The sequence below is a fragment of the Zonotrichia leucophrys genome, chromosome 5 (assembly GCF_028769735.1).
Source record: "Zonotrichia leucophrys gambelii isolate GWCS_2022_RI chromosome 5, RI_Zleu_2.0, whole genome shotgun sequence".
In the NCBI taxonomy this organism is placed as follows: Eukaryota; Metazoa; Chordata; class Aves; order Passeriformes; family Passerellidae; genus Zonotrichia; species Zonotrichia leucophrys.
This window is the reverse complement of record NC_088175.1, coordinates 46100089-46119244: the sequence shown is the minus strand read 5'-3', so window position 1 is coordinate 46119244 and position 19156 is coordinate 46100089. Positions and strand designations below refer to the sequence as shown.

The following is a 19156-nucleotide window of genomic DNA, read 5'->3' as shown; positions in this document are numbered from 1 at the left end:
CTTCTCCTTGATTCCACTGAGAAAAGAAGCTGGGTTGACAATATTAGTCACCACTATCTCTCCATCATCTTGCTCTACCATGATGGCCTGGTATTTCAGAAACCTCTCTGGTGAAAAGCCAGTGGCCACCCTTTACTTCCAGTACTGCAGACACTGTGTGGGACACTAGCACAGTCATTTTTGTCCCAGGATAAACTTGTGTGCCTCTTGAATGTTCAGCACAACTGCTGCTACAGCTCTGAGGCAACCTGGCTATCCTTTGGCTGTTGCATCTAGTTGCTTAGAGAGGTAAGCAACTGCCCTCCGGTATGGACCCAAGTCCTGAGCCAATATTCCCAGAGCAATTCCTTGCATGGAAAAATAGAAAGAATGCTTTACTTACATCTGGAAGTTTCAAAGCTGGAGCCGACATGAGGGGACTCTCTAGCTGGCGAAAGGCCCGTGTGGTGTCTCTTGTCCACTGAAGATCTCAGTTCCCATTGGCAATAAGAGCATAGAGGGGTCTGGAGAACAGTCCACAATTATGAACCCACAGCTGGCACTACACTGCCATGCCTAAGAAGGTTTGGAGTTCTTTCGTTGTCTGGGGTTCAGGGTTTGGCATAGGGCTTCCCTGCCTTAAAGTCTGCTGCTCAGCACTCACTTCTTACTCCAGGTAGATTACCTTCTGTTTCACTACCTGTGCCTTTTTCTTTGAGACTCTGCATCCTTGGAGTCCTAGGAAATTCAAAAGGCTTACCGTCCAGGCTTCTCTTGCTTCCCTCGTCCGAGTGGCTACTAGAAGACCATCTATGTACTGCAACAGCCTCCTTTCCTCTTGTGGAGCTTCCTGGGACTCTGGGTCCTTGCAAGCTGTTCTCCAATCGGAGTGGAGAATTTTGAAGCCTTCAGGCACATGGACTGTGTGAGCTTGTGTTTGAATGCAAAAATGTTCTGGCTGGCTTCATGGATAGGGAGGCAAAAGAAGGCATCTCTTAGACCTAAAACAGTGAACCAGGTTAGCTCAGGTGTTAAACAAGTTAGTAAGGTCTATGGATTTGCTACCACGGGGTACAAATTCTGTGTTATCTTATTGACAGCCCTTAATCCAGTACTACCAGTTATTGGACTGATTCCTTCCTTACCTTCCTTTTGAGGGTACTACTCAGTTCTCACTGGTTGTGTTCTTTCATTAAGCTTGATGGGGGAGCATCCCATGGGGGAGCATCTTTCACTCTCCCTGGTGCAGCAGAGGCCCATACCCTTGAAAACACTTATTTACTTATTCTAATATCTCCTTACTAATGTCTTTCTTAATTTCAGTGTCTGTTAATATTAAGCCTAACATCTTTATATTATTTGCCTCCAGAGTAACCTTTCTCATTTGAGAATGTTTAGCAAATTGAGCGAATTGTACAAAAGCTTTTAGGTACACATAGTACACATGTTACTTTAAAGGTTTGCAAAAGTATGCCTTTTCAGACTGGCCAGTTGTTCATTCCCCACACTACAACATAAACATTCTCCACAGGTACTAAAGCTTTATTTAAAACTGAACACATGACCCTTGTGCTGACAAAAATTCTTCCCTTTTGGGAAGGTTACCTTTACCCCTCCTCCCTTACCTTGGGAGGAAGCCTTTACAAATCATATGTACTCATTTTGCGAACTGTGATTGCTTCGCATTTCAGCGTGATAACCCTTGCCTGATTTCATACGTTGCTATCTTATGCTGCATGCTGAACAACATGTTTGATTTGCTTTCTCTTTGCCTTGTTTTCCTTTTCAGGGGCCAAGACCAGAGAGCAGTCTGATCTCACAGTCTCTTTGTCATTCTGGGTGATTTCTTAAAACAAAAGACATTTCAGCATACAAAAACTATCCCATTTATCTTCCTATTATAAAACAGTACTAACAGCAATGAAGCACTATAAATCTTTTTATTTTCTGAGCTGCTCTTACTGGCAACCTCCTCCCAATGAGCCCCTCCCAAAAGGGGCTAATTTAGGAACCTGTTTGCTCTGGTCAGTTCTTATTATTTATTTCTCCTTGCCCTATCCCGCTTCCATTCAAACCTTTTTACAGACCTTCACAGTAGTTTCTCAGTTTTCCTCCTATACACACAGCTCCAGGTGGCAGGTATCAGATGTGATTCCCACACACAAGCTCTAAGACCTTAGGTTCTGAATCCGCTTGACCAGAAACCTTTAATTTACACTCGGGGCGTGTACCCTGACACTTATTGGAACAGCAAAACAGCAATACCAGTGTTTCTCATAAACACCGCACTGCAATAATACCTGCACATCCAGCTTTTGCCCACAGGCCATTCCCGTGTTCCCTGGGGAGACAGGGCAGCCAGAGCTGTCCCTGTGCCCAGGGCGCAGCCACTGTCACCTCACACAGCCTGCTAGCCTCTTGATGTACCAAAGGCTCCCCAAAATTGCCCGCAAAGGCTGGCTATTCTGTTTATTACAGAGAACTTTAAATCCTTTCAGCAGATTGTTTCCAGTAAAGACTTACTGCAGTACCAACCGAAGTCTCATAAATCTCATAAGTCTCATTAACTAATTCATCTCATTCATCCCTTCTATATAAACTCTGTTTTACAAAATATCAGTCTTTTCTAGTTCTCTTCTTGCACAATCTAATTAAGCATTGTGTCTACTTACACTTGTTTTGCTGCTTTGCAAAAGGGCTGTGCTAGTCACAGCCAAAACTCTGATATACCTGCAGACACAGACACACGCACCCCCCCCCCCCCCGCCGCCTTATCTCAAATTCACTAGAGCCAAGGCTTGAATTGCTGTGAGGGGGAGAATTCTTGGAATTCTTTTAACTCACTTTATCGAAGTTAAACATAAATCACCGTACTATAGCTCTCCTATGTAAAATGCTACTCTTGTTGCAACAAAATCTTAAAATCTCCACAAACACCACTATACAATCTGAGAATCAAATTACCACAATGCAGCGGAAGAAAATCACCACACAAAATCACTGGGGAAGGGCATATTTCTCAAAGTGCTCACTTTTCTCAACACAACACAGCACACCATAATTCGGCATTTACTCAAATCAATTTTTCCTGGACACAATCAAAATAACAGCACACAGTCTAGAGATCAAGTCCAAACATCCAAGGCAAAGGAACTCTCTGAGCTCATACTCACGGTTAAAATGTACCAAATCTACACAAATCACTACATTCAAACACGATAAATACCATCACTGACATTCCTCCACTCACTTCTCTGCGGGGCACTTCTCTCCCTGCCCCCGCAGCCTGCTGCAGCCGGCGCCTCTGGCCTCACTCGGCTGCTTCAAACACGGGGAGTACTGACCCATCCCCGCACTGTAGGGCACTGTAGATTTACTCTCTTTTATACACCATACACATATCACCTGCACGATCACAAACACAGTGCACTGGCCACACACATTAACCATACAGCAACACAGTGTCCGGACATCACACACACACACAAACAAAACACACGGGCTCACCAGTTCTGCTCCATCAGAACTATGAATCCTCAATACACACATACACGGGTTCACCCGGCTTACCCCCAAAGCCGCTAGCGGTCTGCTCCATCAGAACGACGAACCCGGCCTCTAATACAGCTGCTCTATCAGCTGAACCCCGTTTCTAATACAGCTGCTCTATCAGCTGAACCCATGAACCCAGACGTCTCTGGGTGGTTTACTCCCTTTCTCTCCTTCCTCCCCCCCCTGGGGCCCCATACATACCGTATTCTCCTCCGCAGGCCAGCGGGTCGTTGTCTGTCCTCGCAGGTGGCAAGTTGAGACAAGCGGAGCCCCACCAGGAAAAAATCCTGGGGCGCGCCATGGAGGTCCGTCTATCCCCCCTGCCCCGCGGGGACAGAGAACTCCTGCCTTGGCTCGCCAAAATGTTTTGCGGAGAAAAGAAGAAACCTCACAACTTGTAAAAGTTGTAAAGCCCGGTATGCTTTTATTACGACGCGCGCCGGACGCAAGACTCCCCAAAAGGGCATGCGTACCCCTGAAGATTTCAGACCTCCTTTTATCCCCCTTCCAAATGCATATGCATACAGTTTCACAATAAGTTCATACATATTCATCTTGCATGACACTTAGCACTAATTCTTCTTTATCGGAGGAATTCCTAGGTCGGGGGCAGATTGACCTCGTGGTTTTTCTGTTTTTCTTTCTCTGTCTCCTCGCTGTCTCTGGAACGCGGCCTCTCCTTCAGCTTTAGCTCCACAGACCCTTCACCTCTCCCAGACACTTCACCTACTCTGTCTCAGCTTGCCTTTCTGAACTCATGGCCATCTCTTTAGCAGCAAAATGGGACGTCATAAATAACAATTTCAAGTGCTGAACAGCAGGAGGCACTGAACTTCTAAAAGATAATTTGTGCAAATGCTCCTACCTCCTTCCTACCAATTTATTTCCATGGAAAATTAGAATGTATCAACATCTCTCTCAGCTTTTTGCTACTTCTGGAGGTTTTGGTATCAACACTGGCCTCCCTTTAGGCACACAGTTGTACCTGATCTGCTAACATGTAAACTGTTGGAGTCCTGCAATTCCTTGCTGAGTTGCCTTTCAGATCCAGAAATTGCATCATTCTCCTACTTACAAACACTGAGTCTCCAGGGCTTCTGAGCACTCTTCCCTTCACCCACAGTGCTCTAATAATGATATATTTAAATGAGCTGTCTGCAAAGTGCAGGTTCTTACAACAGATGAGCAGAGTTGTTTGGAGGCAGTGGCAAGGTAGGAAGGCAAGGAAAACGCTGAGGTTATGGTCTGCAAAAGGTACAGTGGGAGTGAATGGCACTGAGACCTGCTGCTGTCTGGACTGGGAAAAGCTCCTTTCTTCCCTTCTGCTCCAGTCTGAGGATTGAGGGAAGACCCAGGCAAGGAGGGAAGTTCTTGCTGTTCATTTTGTTTACTATGGTATTTTTATTTGGGAAAAATGCAACCAAGGCAAGCTTTCAGAGGCCTGAATAAATCCTAGAGGAAAGGGCAAGGAAGAAGGCAAGAGGAGAAAAAGCTCTGCACCCTGCAGTGACTCAGTGCACCTTTCTGCCCTGCTGGCTGGCCAAAAATCCTGGCCAAAGGAGAGGAGCAGTGACTTCAGTGTGCAGCACAGCAGTGCTGATCCCAGGGAATTCCTGTGTGTGCGGTTCCCACCACCCGCTGTCCCCAAAAACAGGTGACTCCATGGGTGGCTCTTTATCCAGAGCACAGGTAAGGGAAATTTCCAGGAATTTCAATGTGCCTTGCTGGAAATTTCCAGAAATTTCAATGTGCCTTGCTGGTGGTTTGCACTCTGAGCATGAGCACAGTGGGATGCTGCTTGTGGCTGTTTGTAAATATGGACGGAATTACTTAATTTCAATTTAATTGGTCCACAGTTCATTTTGGATTGTATTTATTTTGCCAAGCCAACTTTTGATTCTTTGGGGAATTCATATTGAAAAAGATGGGGCATTTCCATGGAGCAGAGGTTTTCATTAAGGGGAAAAGGTATCAAATAAACCCAATTAGCAGAATGTGTCATCTCCAAAGCCACCATGCTCAGCCAATCCCTCTTCTAGCAGGATGCAAATTTGTCTCCTGTGCTTTAATAAAAGTTTTAGGTGTAGGATTCAGTATTAGGTGGTTTTGATTAGCCCACCTGTTAGTAGGAAATGGCTTCCAATACTCTATTGCTGTGCTGTCCCCATTATTTTTCCTCTTAACTACTCTTTTTACAAATTTTAAATTTTTTAAAAATTAAGTTGATGGCTCTGCATGCCTTCTGTTCATCCCAAGGGAATTTTAGATTTGAAATCATTATAATTTGCAGTTACTTGGATATTTGAGATACACTCTGATATTTACTCAATCTAAGCTGTATTTGGTGGTTTAAAGTAAAGCTCTGACCTGTGCAAATTGCTCCATGTGTATTTCTGGAACAGCACTGATTTTAGCAGCAAAACTTGGATCTAAAACCTGGGAGAAAATTGTGCTGTGCCATCCAGGGCACCACTTTTCGATGTCCCTTAATATGAATCACCAGTAATGTTATTTACCTTCAAATTGTTGATTGTTTCTTAGCACATATGTAAGGGAGGCTTTTGTGCAGAACTGAATCCATGCATGATTTATGTTTTCTAAGCATGAAAATTATTGAAGTTTTTTTTTATTTAAAAAAACACTATAAAGATTGTCTTGCTCATTATCAAACTAAATGCATTCTAATAATGCTGTATTCTACCCTTCACTGGTTTGTAACAAATTAGCAGAATTTAAATCTCACATGAACATGCCTGAGGCCATAAGCATTCCACGAAGTATCATTCAATTGGCTTAATTTGATTTAACGTTCTGCACTAACAGAATAGTGTTGGAATATAATGAAATAGTTAAGGGAATAAATCACATGGGACTCCATTTTCTTTGTGGTGGAAAAAGGCAATTCTTTATTCACAGAACTCCTTTTTATACAGTTTTACAGACCTGGTGTGTGACTCCGATTGGTCAGTAGCTTTCTTGCCAGTTTCTTTATTGGTTAGTAACAAGTTATTGTCCTGTACTGATTGGTCACTCAGACCCCAGGGTGTATCTGCAGGAAAGGTTGTTTGTGAGAAATAGTTTTCCTTTTTCTATCTAACAGTGTAAAAACAGTTTATATAGGTGCTGGTTGTTTTTCACCCAGGAGTAGATTGTTGTGCTAACAAACTGCTCACACCAGGATTCCTTTCACATGGGAACTTGCAAAGTGCTAGCTTGACTTAGAAGAAATGACAGCCTAACAGCTTTTTGAGGCCTTTTTCTTATAATTTTTCCACTTTACTACAACAAATAGTGACTTCAATAGTAACCTTTCTTTGCCTTGTGTACTGTGTGATAGAAGCTGTCCTTGCTGGGACAAGGCCTTGTGCCTTTGTTTGCCAGTCTGCAGCTGCTCCCAGAAGTGTTTTGTGCATGCTCACCCATAAATGAGAGAGAAACTGAGAGAGTCCTGCCTTTCCTACTTCAGGAAATCACCTGTTGGCCATTTCCCTCTTGCTCCATTTGCAGGGTGTTCTGTAGCCTCTTCATGGAGATTTTCTCTCACTGTTAGCCAGATCAAGAGCTGGCAGTGCTGTTAGGGGAGAAAGAAACTGGTTCCAATCCCCAAGGCTCCAGGTGGCTCTGTGAAGTCAGGAGCTGGTTTCTCCTGACTGCTCTGAGAATTAGAGCACATCCCATGAGACCTATTTGGGAAGCTGCTTGCAGAGTGGGTGTCTTGCTTCCTAGCTTATCAATCAGATAATGTGTCTGTCTTTTTATTCCTGCTGCTGTTCCAGCTGTGCCACTTCTACAGGGCTGCCAGGGAAGCTTGAGGAGCGTTTCAGCTCCCAGGAATTGGTGCTGCAATTCACCAGTGCATGTTGTAAGCATCATTTACAAGGAGGAGGAGGAGGAGGAGGCCGTGTCAGTGCAACACAGCTTGCCTGGCCTCCTCCTGCTTTTGCATGTCTCCAGAGAGCAGAGCTGCCAGCAGGCACCTGAAAGGCTCCTGCTCTGCAATTTGGGAAATCATGGAGAGGTTTCAGGGCCACCAATATATGAGAATTGTGTTGTGCTAGGGTGTAACGTGTGGAAATGTGATTAGCTACAAAATTGTAGGTAATTCAGATATTTTTTCAGCTTCAGTCCCTTATAGGAAGGATGCGAAGTAGAGGAACTGCTAAAAAGAGCTCTTCAGCTTTCTGCCACTGTGGGCGTCTTTATCAGATAATTTTTTAGCACTTTGTATCTCCTGCCAGCAAACACCCTTTAAGAAGGCTCAGTTTATGCCTGATGAGCAGAGCGCTGGAAATTGCCTGTGCTGCCCTTTCCCCTGGGGTGACTTGTGGCTGAGTGGCACAGCCACCTGTGGGCACAGCCTGCTCCTTCTCATGCCTGCATGACCTCTCAGGGCTGTGTGAAATGTACAGAAAAATGAAGTTTGGGTGGATTGTGGTCTGCTGCTGTTTGGGCCCCCAAACCACAGCGCTGCTGTAAATGCAACCTTGGAAAATGCAAAGCAATTATGCTTTTCATTTTGTACAAGATTTGGGCTAAAAAAAGGCCTAAACCTCACAGAAGTGGTTCTTAGGGATACTCTTAAAAGATGTTCCAGATCTCAGTGTTTCCTCGAAGCATTTGTGAATGGAGGTGAATGTGTTCTGACATCTGAGTAGTGCTTTTGCCAGAAGCAGAAATGTTGGGATGCTTTGGGGTCTGTGCATCCCTGTCAATGTAAAATGCTGCTGTTAAAGCTCCAGCAGCCCAGCTCTGAAACTGAGGACATTCAGAATTAGCATCCTGCCCATGGGCAGGGACTGCAGGAGCCATTCCCAAGGGACAGGCAATGCCAAGCACCTGAACAACAGGAGAGCCTCTGATAATGGTGTAATGTGAGGAGTAATAGAGAGCTTAAGGTTTAATTAACTTACAGGCCACTCTCCATGTGCACAGACAATTCTGAGTCAAGGAAAAAAAGCACATGGAACAGTAGAATGTTGTCATTGATCTTGCTTTAAAACCTTCTTTTTGGTGAGTTTAAACCATATAGTAATTGAAAATACTGGTGTTAGTTATCATAAAGAGATGACTTGGCAAGGTGAGCATAGCATGGAAATTCTATTTTTAAGAGAATGTAAAAATTTTGGATTGAATAAAAGATGCACCTTGATAAGGTAGACTGGCACACCACCACCCTCTCTAAAGAACTGTTTTCACACATACAGTAGTTTGCAGGAATGTGGCCAGGAAAATGCAGTGTCCTTTGACAAAAAACCCCAAACCAACAGAGCCAAATACAGTAGAGCTCCTAGGCCAAGAAGTCAAGGAATGAATATCAGCAGTGCAAAAATGCAAGTGTGCAGTTATGGACACCTGCTTGAGCTCTTGGTTCCCAGCCCAGGCCGACACTGAGGTTCACCCCAGCTGTGCTCAGTTATTAATGAGGCTGGAGCAGGTTCTGCTGCTCACTTTGCTTCGGGGGAGATCACATTTTGCCACCTCTGGATTTACTATAATAATTTTCCTTATGAACTTTATAAAATGATTTTTCTTTTTTCTGACTAGCTGCTTCTGCCAGCAGCACATTACTCCTCCATCGCTTCACCTGGATTGCATCCTGTGCTGTATAACTGGTACTAAGGAGCTTGTGTTTTATGTTTGGGTACACCTCTGGGTGGGTAAAGCTGCTCCAGAACCACAGAAAATCTCAGCACAAGTAGATCTGTAACAAGAGGGCACAGTCTAAAGTGCAGCTCAGTTTTAATAATCTCCAAGCCCAGTGAGAATTTGGATATGCAGATATCATCAATAAGCACGGAAATGAGTCAACTGAAATAAGGTGTTTTTCTAGGAGTTTTGTTGCCTTGTTTTTATTTTCTGTATGTTGAACCAGGTCTAGCCACTTAGGGCTTGAAGGATGCCTCAGTTTCCTGGAACTGCCCATGTGATCCAAAAAAGCCACAATACTGAAGTGTGGTTTATAGCATTTCCTGCTTCGCATGGCTGGTTGTGCATTGCTTTATTTCTGGTGGTTTTCTTTTTTCTTTTTTAAATTCAGGTATCCTTTCCTGCCCTGTGTGCAAGCAGACCTGCTTTGCAAGGGATGTAGTTGAGAATTTCTTCCTCAAGGACTTTCCAGTTGGTGATTCAGCTATGGCAAAGGTAAGTGAAAGCCACCAAGTTGTGGCTTGTTGAAACACTGTCAGATGAGCACTGAAAGCAGAGAAAACCTTGTTTTAAACAATGAAGATTCTCTGATAGTTTGCTTATGCAGCACTGTAATTACTTCGTTACCAGAGATGGAGACACTGCCTTCATAGTAATTTTAAAACTTTAGTTGAAGAATGAGTTTTACTCATTGTATTTTAAATAGTCCATTATAAGTTTTGATACTAATCTATCTGTGATAATCAACATATTAGGAAGGTACTGAATGTCTTGGATTCCTCATTGTCCTCTTAGCTGTCAAAGTAAGCAGTCATAGAATTGTTGGGATTAGATGGGATCTTTCGAGGTCATCCAGTCCAACTCCTCACCAAGGCAGGGTCACAGGAGCAGAGGCACAGGAACACCTTCAGGTGGGATTGAAGGTCTCCAGAGAGGGAGACTCCATGAACTCCCTGGAACAGCTGTTCCAGTGCTCTGCTCCAGTGCTTTTACTCCTGTAAAAGGTGACACACCTTCATGTTGAGATGGAACTCCCTGTGTTTTAGTTTATACCCGTTGCTCCTCATCCTGTCCCTGGGCACCACAGAAGAGTGTCTGGCACCATCCTCTTAGCCCTCCTTTGAGATATTTATAAGCATTAATGAGATCCCCCTCAGCCTTCCCTCAGCTAACCAGGCCCAGTTCCTGCAGCCTCTCCTCACTGGAGAGGTGCTCCAGACCCCTCACATCCCCTTTGAGGCCTCTGCTGGATCCTCTCCAGTATCTCCTTGTCTCTCTTGAGCTGTGGAGACCAGAACTGAGGAGAGTGCTCTGGATGTGGCCTCTCTGGGCAGCTCCAGAGGGACAATCCCCCTCTCTACCTGCTAACCAGAGCAGCTGAGTCTTGGCTAAATTGTTACACCAACATCACCCCTTAGGTCATGTGAGCAGTTACAGTTTTCTGATTGTCTGTTTTAATGATACAAAAGTCACAAGATATTGCAGTTTACCACTGGGGAATGGATTCAAGGGGAGGTATTGGGTTACTACTTTGGCATTGTACATAGGTGGATTTAAGTTCAGTTTAATACCCAGTGAACAGGCAGGGCTATTCTCACAGCTTTGCAGTTGCCACTAGTTTCGGTGGAGAGGAGGAACAGAGAAAGCTGGGTATTGTTAAAGGGTAAAGAATGTGTAATCTGCTCCACAGTGTTCCGGGGACATAAAAATAATTAAAGCAAGCAAACTGTATTGACATCTTCAGGTGTACACTGCTTGCAGAGTGCAACCTAAGTTGATCTAAAACAGAAGGGGTGTATTAACATGCATATTAACATGCACTCTTCAAAGAGAGGAGGAAAATTCAGAAGATACTGCTGATTTTTTAAAATGCACTTATTATACTGGGATTTCTTAATTACTGTGACTTGCATAATTTACTTTTCAATGAGAATTTGTGTAAAAAGGAAATCAGATGAGAATATCTAATGTCTTCAAAAGCATTAGATTATTTTTTCAAACCATCTTTAAAAGAAGGATTTTCTACTCTGTAATCCCTCAGGAGTCCTAAGAGCAGTTCAGTAATGCAGATTTCTCACTGGAGCACAGGAGTACCCTAGAGCAACTTGTGAACCTTCACAGTTTTTAGCTTCCTTTTCATTAAGTCAAATCATGTAGCTTTGCTTGCTTTCTGTCTTTAACCACCACCACCACCACACTCCAAATGAAAGCCACAATTTCACCACCAGTGACACCAAAAGGAGAAACACCAGATCATCCACCTGAGGCACCTCTGAGCTGCCATCATCGTCTTAATTTGTCTTTTGTGTTCAAGTGGGAGTCTGTCAAGGCTTGTAACAAAGTGTTTGGAAGCAGCAAGCTGTCTCAGGGTGTGAGAGAGTGGAGCATGAATGATAGGATGTGCTACATGCCAGCAGCAGCACTTTCAGAAATACACAATTCAGAGTCTCCTGCCCAAAATCCCATTTCCACATCGTAAATAATGCAGCTCTGGGAACACTCTGCACCTTATAAGTGATGTTAACACAGTGCCGTGTCAATACACATTCCGGTCAGGCTGGCAGCTGAACTGCTGCAGGTGAACCTGTGCTCAAGCAGTTCTGGTGATGGCAGAGAAGGCAGAGCATTCCTCAGCTTTTGAGCTGGACCTAGGTGGGTACATTTGAGACAAGTCACTTATTTCCATATAACAATCTTTATTCCCCAAATTAAGTATTCTTGCATTTTGATTATATAAGTTTTATTAGGCTTTTTCATTTAAATTATTGTATGTACCTTCTGGAAAACATTGCTGATAAGCAAATGGCTAAAATAACATATTGACTTGCACAAACAACTCCCTCTCTAGACAATGAAACACATTTTAAACTTTGCTTCGTTGTCTTATTGTCAAGAATTGCCCAATATGTTTGTGAATAAGTATTTAGAAACTCTTGAGTAATGGCTTGATAAGAGACCTGAATGAAATGCCAGACCCATGGAAGGAAATGATACAATTTAAATTAATTTTATCAAAACAACAAATTTAATTCCTGTGCCAAAGTGAGTCAGAGCTTGACTTGCTTGTGTCACGGAATTTAGGTGAATATGGATTTTCCACGAAGTGTTAAAGCTGTGATTTAAAACTAAGACAACCAGCTAAGAGCTGCAGTAGTTCCTCCTTCAGACTTTCTATTTCCTGAGCCACCATGAGCAGAAACCCTTCCCAAGTTGACCAGAACTTGCATCCCTGATGCATCAGGGGTTAAGAGCTGGGCACAGGCTGCTGTGTCCTTCTCTTCACGTTCACATCAAATAGTTGGGATGCAAATATTTCAACTCCCAGCTTAATTGAAGATCAGATGATGCCCAGCAGAAAGGACCCCATAGGAAGTGATTTTTGCCATCTATTCCTGTTTGCTTGAGTAGCCCTGAGCAGAAGCAATATTTAGGAAATTTGTGTGTGTACATAGCTGTAGTACATATATTGTAATCTTGAGGGAAATGTTTGATTTTAATCAAGTGATGGCAAAGCCTTGGTTTTTATCCTTTGATAAAGGTAAATTTACATCACTGTGCTCGCTCTGCCCATGAGTTTTTGTGGCTATGAATATTGGGAATTTTGAAACAAGATGTTTTATGCCTAAAGCAAATAATTTTTAGAAGAATTGTCATTGTAGCTGTCTTGAAATTACTCTTGAGTTCATTCTGGATACAAGGCGTTGAATTATCCACTTCATTTCTGTGCTGCTCTGTTCATTTCTCCCCAGTGACATGTCCAGGGAACATGGCCTGTACAGCAAAGGGCATTCCCTAAATTGTTGAATCAATACAGAAAATACTAATTAAGGTTTCCAGGTGTTCCTGTGCCTTGTGTTTGCAGTTCACCACATGTGATATCAAGATATAAACTGAGCTCGTTTCTGGCCAACTCTTTAGAGGACAGGAGCTACGCTTTTCATTGATAGTACGTGGGTGTCCCCACGTTGTTTTCTACATTGTCTCACCTTTAGGATGTTTTATGTACTTTCCTGCATGTTACACAGTTACAACCAGACTCTTAAAATAACCTGAATTGCTTTAGTCTGAGGACAAAAAATATTAAAAAAAATATTAAGGTCACCAATGAGCATGATAGTTTAAGGACAGCAGTTTGTACAGCTGATTTGTCATGCATGTGTGTAATTGCACTTTTTGTTCTTAGAGCTGCTCCATGTGCAAAGAGAAGAGACCAGCCCACAGCCTCTGCACCAGATGCAATAAGTGGTTGTGCAGCACATGCACAGAGGAGCACAGACATGGCCAGGACCTTGGAGACCACTTCCTGTCGTTGTCCCTGAAGGGCTGCACAGGTACTGGGGGCACGCTGGAATTTTCTTTTTTCCCGTATCAGTTATTCAGCTGCAGAGGGAGCAGTTGCAGGCTCTGTGCCGCAGACAGCAGGCTCTGTGTGACTCAGAAAGATATGTACATGTCAGCAAGAGATTAGGTGATTTTTCTCCGACTTTAGGGCCGTTGCCACAATCAGCATTCCATGGTATTGGGAAAAAGTTTGAATATCTGTGTTTGACAGATAAGATCTCCTCTATGTGCTTTTCCAATGATGGGGCAGGGTTTGGAGAGCTACAACAGCAATAGGCCTTGCCTTTTCAGTATTTCTGTCCCAGTTTGGGGAATTTCATTGAGGAAACCATGACAAAGCAATTCCTGTGCAGATGGATAAAGGTGTGTGAGGGAGCCACAGACAGCAAAAGGCTGTGATAGCTACAGGATGTTCCTTTCAATTTGTGCTTGAGCAAACACAAATTAAGCCCACTGGCAAATATGTCTCACCCCTCTACAATGGTGATCTACAGAAAGTATTACCCTATTAGTCATTATTGTCTTTACCAATAGGTCAGAAATCTGTAGCAGAGTACGCTAACCTAAACTTATATAAGCAGTTTTGAACTAAAAATAAGAATTTGTGCTGTGCATTTATCCTTCTTCATAAGGAAGATGAAGGGCAGAAAAAGGAATTAAACCCCACTGATTATTTTTATTTTATTTTCCTTTAGGATTTTTCTTGTAGAAGACTTGCTATAGATGTTTTTTTAACTATTGGGCAGTCATATCAAGCAGATTTTGAGGCACTTGAGACAAAAATATGCAATTGCTAAATAGAGTGTAAACAAAAGAAGTCCATAAGAATGGTAATAATAAAAACCACAAATTACATTTAAATGATTTTTGGGTCTTTTCTAGAGAATTATATAAACTGAAGTCCCCCAGTTTCCCCTTACATGTCCTCATTGGATGGCCAATATGTTTTTCTTCTAAAGCTGATGACAAGATAAGGACTGTGGTTTTGAGTCTCCAATTGTTTATAATTTCATGTCACTTCAGCTGAGATTACCATCTCACATTGTTGACAAATACTGGTAAGAAATTATATATGTGGTTTAGCTGTGGGTCTCTGTGTGCTATATAAATAAAAAGATGCAGACTCATTAAAACATGAAAGAGAATTTTAGTTTAGTACTGAACTCTCTGTGTTAAACAAAACATGAACAAGGAGCTTGGTAGTTCATATATAGACTAGTTAATAGAGAAATTATTTGAAATGTAATTGGTGCTTTTATATTATATTATTATTATTAATGTATGTTTTATCTATTTATGACAGATGCCTTCAGAACAGTTCAAAGAAAGCAAATCCTGGGATATACCAGAACTCAGACTGTTTGTATTTTTCCCTTCTGGAAATAAGCACACAGCATTGTCAGTCAGGAAGGATTTAATGTGTTTGGTGTGGGATGTTCTGAAAATAGCACCTTCTTTGTGATCTCTTGAAACTATTCAGAGGTCTTGCACTTTTCAACTGTTCTATCCTTTGCCATTTCCCCTGTAAGGGCCAGATCTTCTTCTGGCAGTGGTAGATTCCTTCGCTCAGAAATGAAGTAAAGTAGCAAAACACCCTCACCAAACACATTAAATCCTTCCCATTTCTAGTAATTTTAATAAACTATTTCTTGAGCTTTTCTTGAGAGCAGTCTGAGTCATTGAGAATTATGGAAATGGAGGCAGAACTCTGTTAGCTGAGATTGCTTTTCCAAAATTGACATCATCTGATCAGAGGAGCAGAGATTTAAAACTTTGTTAATTATTCAAGAGATCCACCTGAGATAAAGAAAATATGGGCTGTAGAAAATGGTGAATTATCAGAATTTAGGGCAGCTGAGCTTTCCCTGCTCACCAAGGGAGGTTCTTTTTAAGAAGCTAAAATGGGTAGTTGTGGTTAGGTGTTTGCTTCTAGAAAAAAAACAAGGTTGTGCCCTTGTTTAGTACCTGATTTCTAAGTATTAAATTTATTTCAAAACTGAGAAGTGTTGCTCTGAGCTGAGTAAAAAGTAGGTCAAGAATGCCATGGCTCAGTGGCAGTTCTCACTGATATGTCAATTGATCCAGGGGATTACTGGTGGCAGAGGCTGTGGGTCTGTGCTGCAATTAGATAATACTGATTTTATTCTTAGTTGGCATTTGAAATCTGCTTGTCTCTTAAATCTGACATGGTATTAAAAACCCCAATGAATTTTCTGGGATGATTGCAATCACCCAAAGGCTAAAGAACTCTTCAGAGAGAGAAAAGGGGGAAATCGTTATATAGGATTGTAACTTCATGATATTAACTACATGGACATTAAAGACCACGTCTCATTATCAGTTTGAGCTTAATATAGAAAACTTGATCTTGAGTTTACAGAAAAACAGTTTGTATGCTCTGCAGATACTGAACACTTTGAAAGGCTTTTCCAGCCCATAAACCGTCAGAAAGTTATTATGGCCTTCTTTTTTTCCCTTTTAAGATGTAAAATCTGATCACATAGGGGATGATCTTTGACATCCTCCTTGGATATATATTGGTTGTACAACCTCGTTATGTGCTTGTCAGCTGCAGGTTTTAATAAGAAGTACATATTTGCAATGTAATCAGAAAAAAAAAATTGTTGTCAAGGTGAATTCAGTTTGATCCTTTCTAGTAGAAAATATTGGAGTGGGTTAAAAAAGCCCTAATCTAATTTCCTCCTTTATTAATGCTACCTATTAGCATTTGATTCAATAATGACATGAACCAATAGAATTTCCTGAAGAGTAAAGCAGGGTGCTGCAGTAAATAATTCATAACAATGTGAGCTATGTAAGGCTGTTACATAAACTCTTGGTCTAATCTGTCACAAATTATTTTCTTGCACATTGTTAAGAAGGCGGAATGAAAGTCAATGGAACTGGAGGAAATAAATCAAGCTCCTCAGAAATATTTAGAGTAGATAGCAATCTAAAAACTGGGCCATTTGACATGTGTTTTTTAGAGAGTGGCGTGGATTTTCTCCATATTTGCATTGTCATTGTTAGCCAGGAGATTTTCTTAGCTTTTGTACTTCTCTGTTGTGAATTTTACAATTTGAAAATGAAGTGGCTGAGCCAGTACAGCTTGCTGCACTCTGTGGGTCTGTGTAATTGCAATAGTTATCACTTCTGAATATACAAAAGGCTTCATTTTGCTACAGGATGAGAGTATGGTCTCTGTCCTAGGTTGGTTCTTAAAAAAGTATATTGATAAGTAAGAGGTTTGGTGTGGGAAAATGGAAATATTTCCTCTTATTTCATATGAGCAGATAATTATGTATAAATAATTAATGCCTTTATATAATTTTAAATTTTACCAATATGTGTTATCTAAGAATGCTTGTTTAATTTCTCACATGCTAGTAAAGAGTAATGGGACAATGTCTTTGTTGGATACTCTGGTGAAGCAATCAAGCCTTTCCTTGGTGGTAGAGGGTTGGCTTTGCCATGGTTTAGCTTTGTCTTTTTCTGGCATCTTTTGTTGACAGCATTCCTTCTTTCTAAAACAATTCTACCATTCAGAACAAAGGCAAGAATAGATTGTACAGAAATAATGCTTCCACTTTGCAAGCCCACTATCCATTCTTACTCTTTAGAAAATCCTTTTAAGAACAGATTCTAGGGCCTAGTATCAGCCCCAGCTGCTGGAATTTGTGAACTGCATTGCAACAAACACAAATTTGGAAAACAGTTGCTCATGTGACTTTTTAAGAGCAAAGGGTTTCCTTGCTTCTGCTGTGACTGCAGGTTTATTTAATTTATTTACTATTCTACATTTTTCAATCGTTTTGTTGAGTGGTTGACCAGACCAGGACATTTAAAGTTGTGAGGCAGGTGCTCCAAATCATGATACTTTAAACTCATGAGTGTTTAGTATGATTTGTTTGATGGCTTGTTCCTGGTGTGCTCAGATTGTTGGATGTGTAAGGAAAAAAAAAAGCAAACAAACCCAGCCTCAGATAATCAGATAGTTCCAGATTCTGTGCTTTTAAAAAATGTCATTGAGACTTTCCATGAAACTGTGAGGTTGGTTACTCTTTTTCTGAGCTCCCCTTGTGGATGACAGCCTTGCTTTGCATTCCTCAGCAGCTGAAGATGAAGCGAGGGAGTTTTCCTTGTTCTGCCCAGTGCACCCTCAAGAGGCCCTGAAGGTGTTTTGTGAGACCTGTGACACCCTCACCTGCCGCAGCTGCCTCCTGGCCGAGCACAAGGAGCACAGGTACCGCACTGCAATGGTGCCCGCCTGGGCCTTTCCCCCCTTTTCCGCCTGGGCCTTTCCCCCCTTTTCCGCCTGGGCCTTTCCCCCCTTTTCCGCCTGGGCCTTTTCCACCTGGGCCTTTCCCCCCTTTTCTGCCTGGGCCTTTCCCCCTGTGGTAAATAGGTATGATTCGTGCTGATAAAAATTGAAACAGTAATCAATATTGATACAGTAATTAATATTTGAGAATAATATAATAGTTAATAGTTAAAAGTTGTAATGCCAAAGAAGAGAGGGAAAGGAGGGGCTCCACCCACCCCCCCTTCCCAGCAGATGTTCTCAAGGACCACAGGAAAGAAGCTGAAGATACAGTTGCTAAAAATGACCAAGAACCTGGTTGGGTCCAAGAAAATGCTAATTATAAAGGACTTATTGCTTTGATATGTAGATGCAGTGATATGTTAGTCTTGGCTTACATTGTACTGGCTTGGTGTGCATGTGTAACCCAAAGGTGAATTAAAGGACAATGAAGAAGACTACAGGGCCTTCATCAGTGACGACCCCCAAAGACTTGTGCGACCACCAAACCGAGTGGTGGTGCATGCATGGTAAAGGTGGTAATGAAGGCGGAGACAGAAAAGTGACGAACCGAAAATAGGAGGAGATGGAATTGACACATGGCATATAAGGGGTGACTTTTACTTGGCGAGCTTGTACGTGAAGTGGCAAGGGTCAAGAACCCTGCCCTCCGTACCCCACGGTTGTTTTTGCTTATGCGCTATTATTCGAACCAAATTATCCCTTATTTATATATTTTCTAGACTATTCAATTAAAATTGTTGCTATCTTAAATATTGTTTGGTTTTTTTGATGGGATAATTGGGCAAACATAACACCCCCTTTTCTGTCTGGGCCTTTCCCCCCTTTTCCACTGTGCTTGCCAGCTGAAGCTGCAGGCTGCTCTGAGTTTAAAAGCCACAGCAACCTCAGCTCAGCTGTCTCACAGGTGATTTCACTCGCATCGATCTCACTGCCCTGGCAGAAGCCCTCCCTGCTCTCACCTGTTTCCATGAGCATGGAAAACCACGGTGTGACATTTCCCCTTCTTTCACAGGTTCAGGCATCTCGATGAAGCGCTGCAAAATCAGAGAATTATCCTGGAGAATGTCATAACTAAGGTGGAGGAGAAAAAAAATGGGATTCAGGTTTCAGCTAAACAGATTGAAGACAGGTAATTGCTATGTTTCTTTTTTTTTTTTTTAATGCAAGTAGGTGATCGGTAAAAATAATATTTTCACTAAATGTAGGTTAACGGAATTAAATGCCGCTTTTTTTTTTCTTGGAAGATAGAAAAGAATAGGAAGATTAAAAATGTCAAATTCATGTTTAAGTGGTACTGACAAGTCATGGCATTGT

The 19156-nt window shown here is 42.1% G+C and overlaps 1 protein-coding gene across 5 annotated transcripts in view; it reads left to right on the top strand.

Moving 5' to 3' along the window:
- The window catches only part of TRIM66 (tripartite motif containing 66), a 54695-nt gene that overhangs the window by 10166 nt on the left and 25373 nt on the right, over positions 1–19156 (top strand). For 4 of the 5 annotated variants that reach the window (XM_064715046.1, XM_064715047.1, XM_064715049.1 and 1 more), the window contains exons 2-5: positions 9569–9672; positions 13361–13508; positions 17629–17761; positions 18855–18971. In XM_064715046.1, coding sequence (XP_064571116.1) covers positions 9569–9672; positions 13361–13508; positions 17629–17761; positions 18855–18971 — 502 coding nt within the window. The remainder of the gene's footprint in view (positions 1–9568; positions 9673–13360; positions 13509–17628; positions 17762–18854; positions 18972–19156) is intronic. The other variant, XM_064715050.1, reaches the window with a different exon arrangement.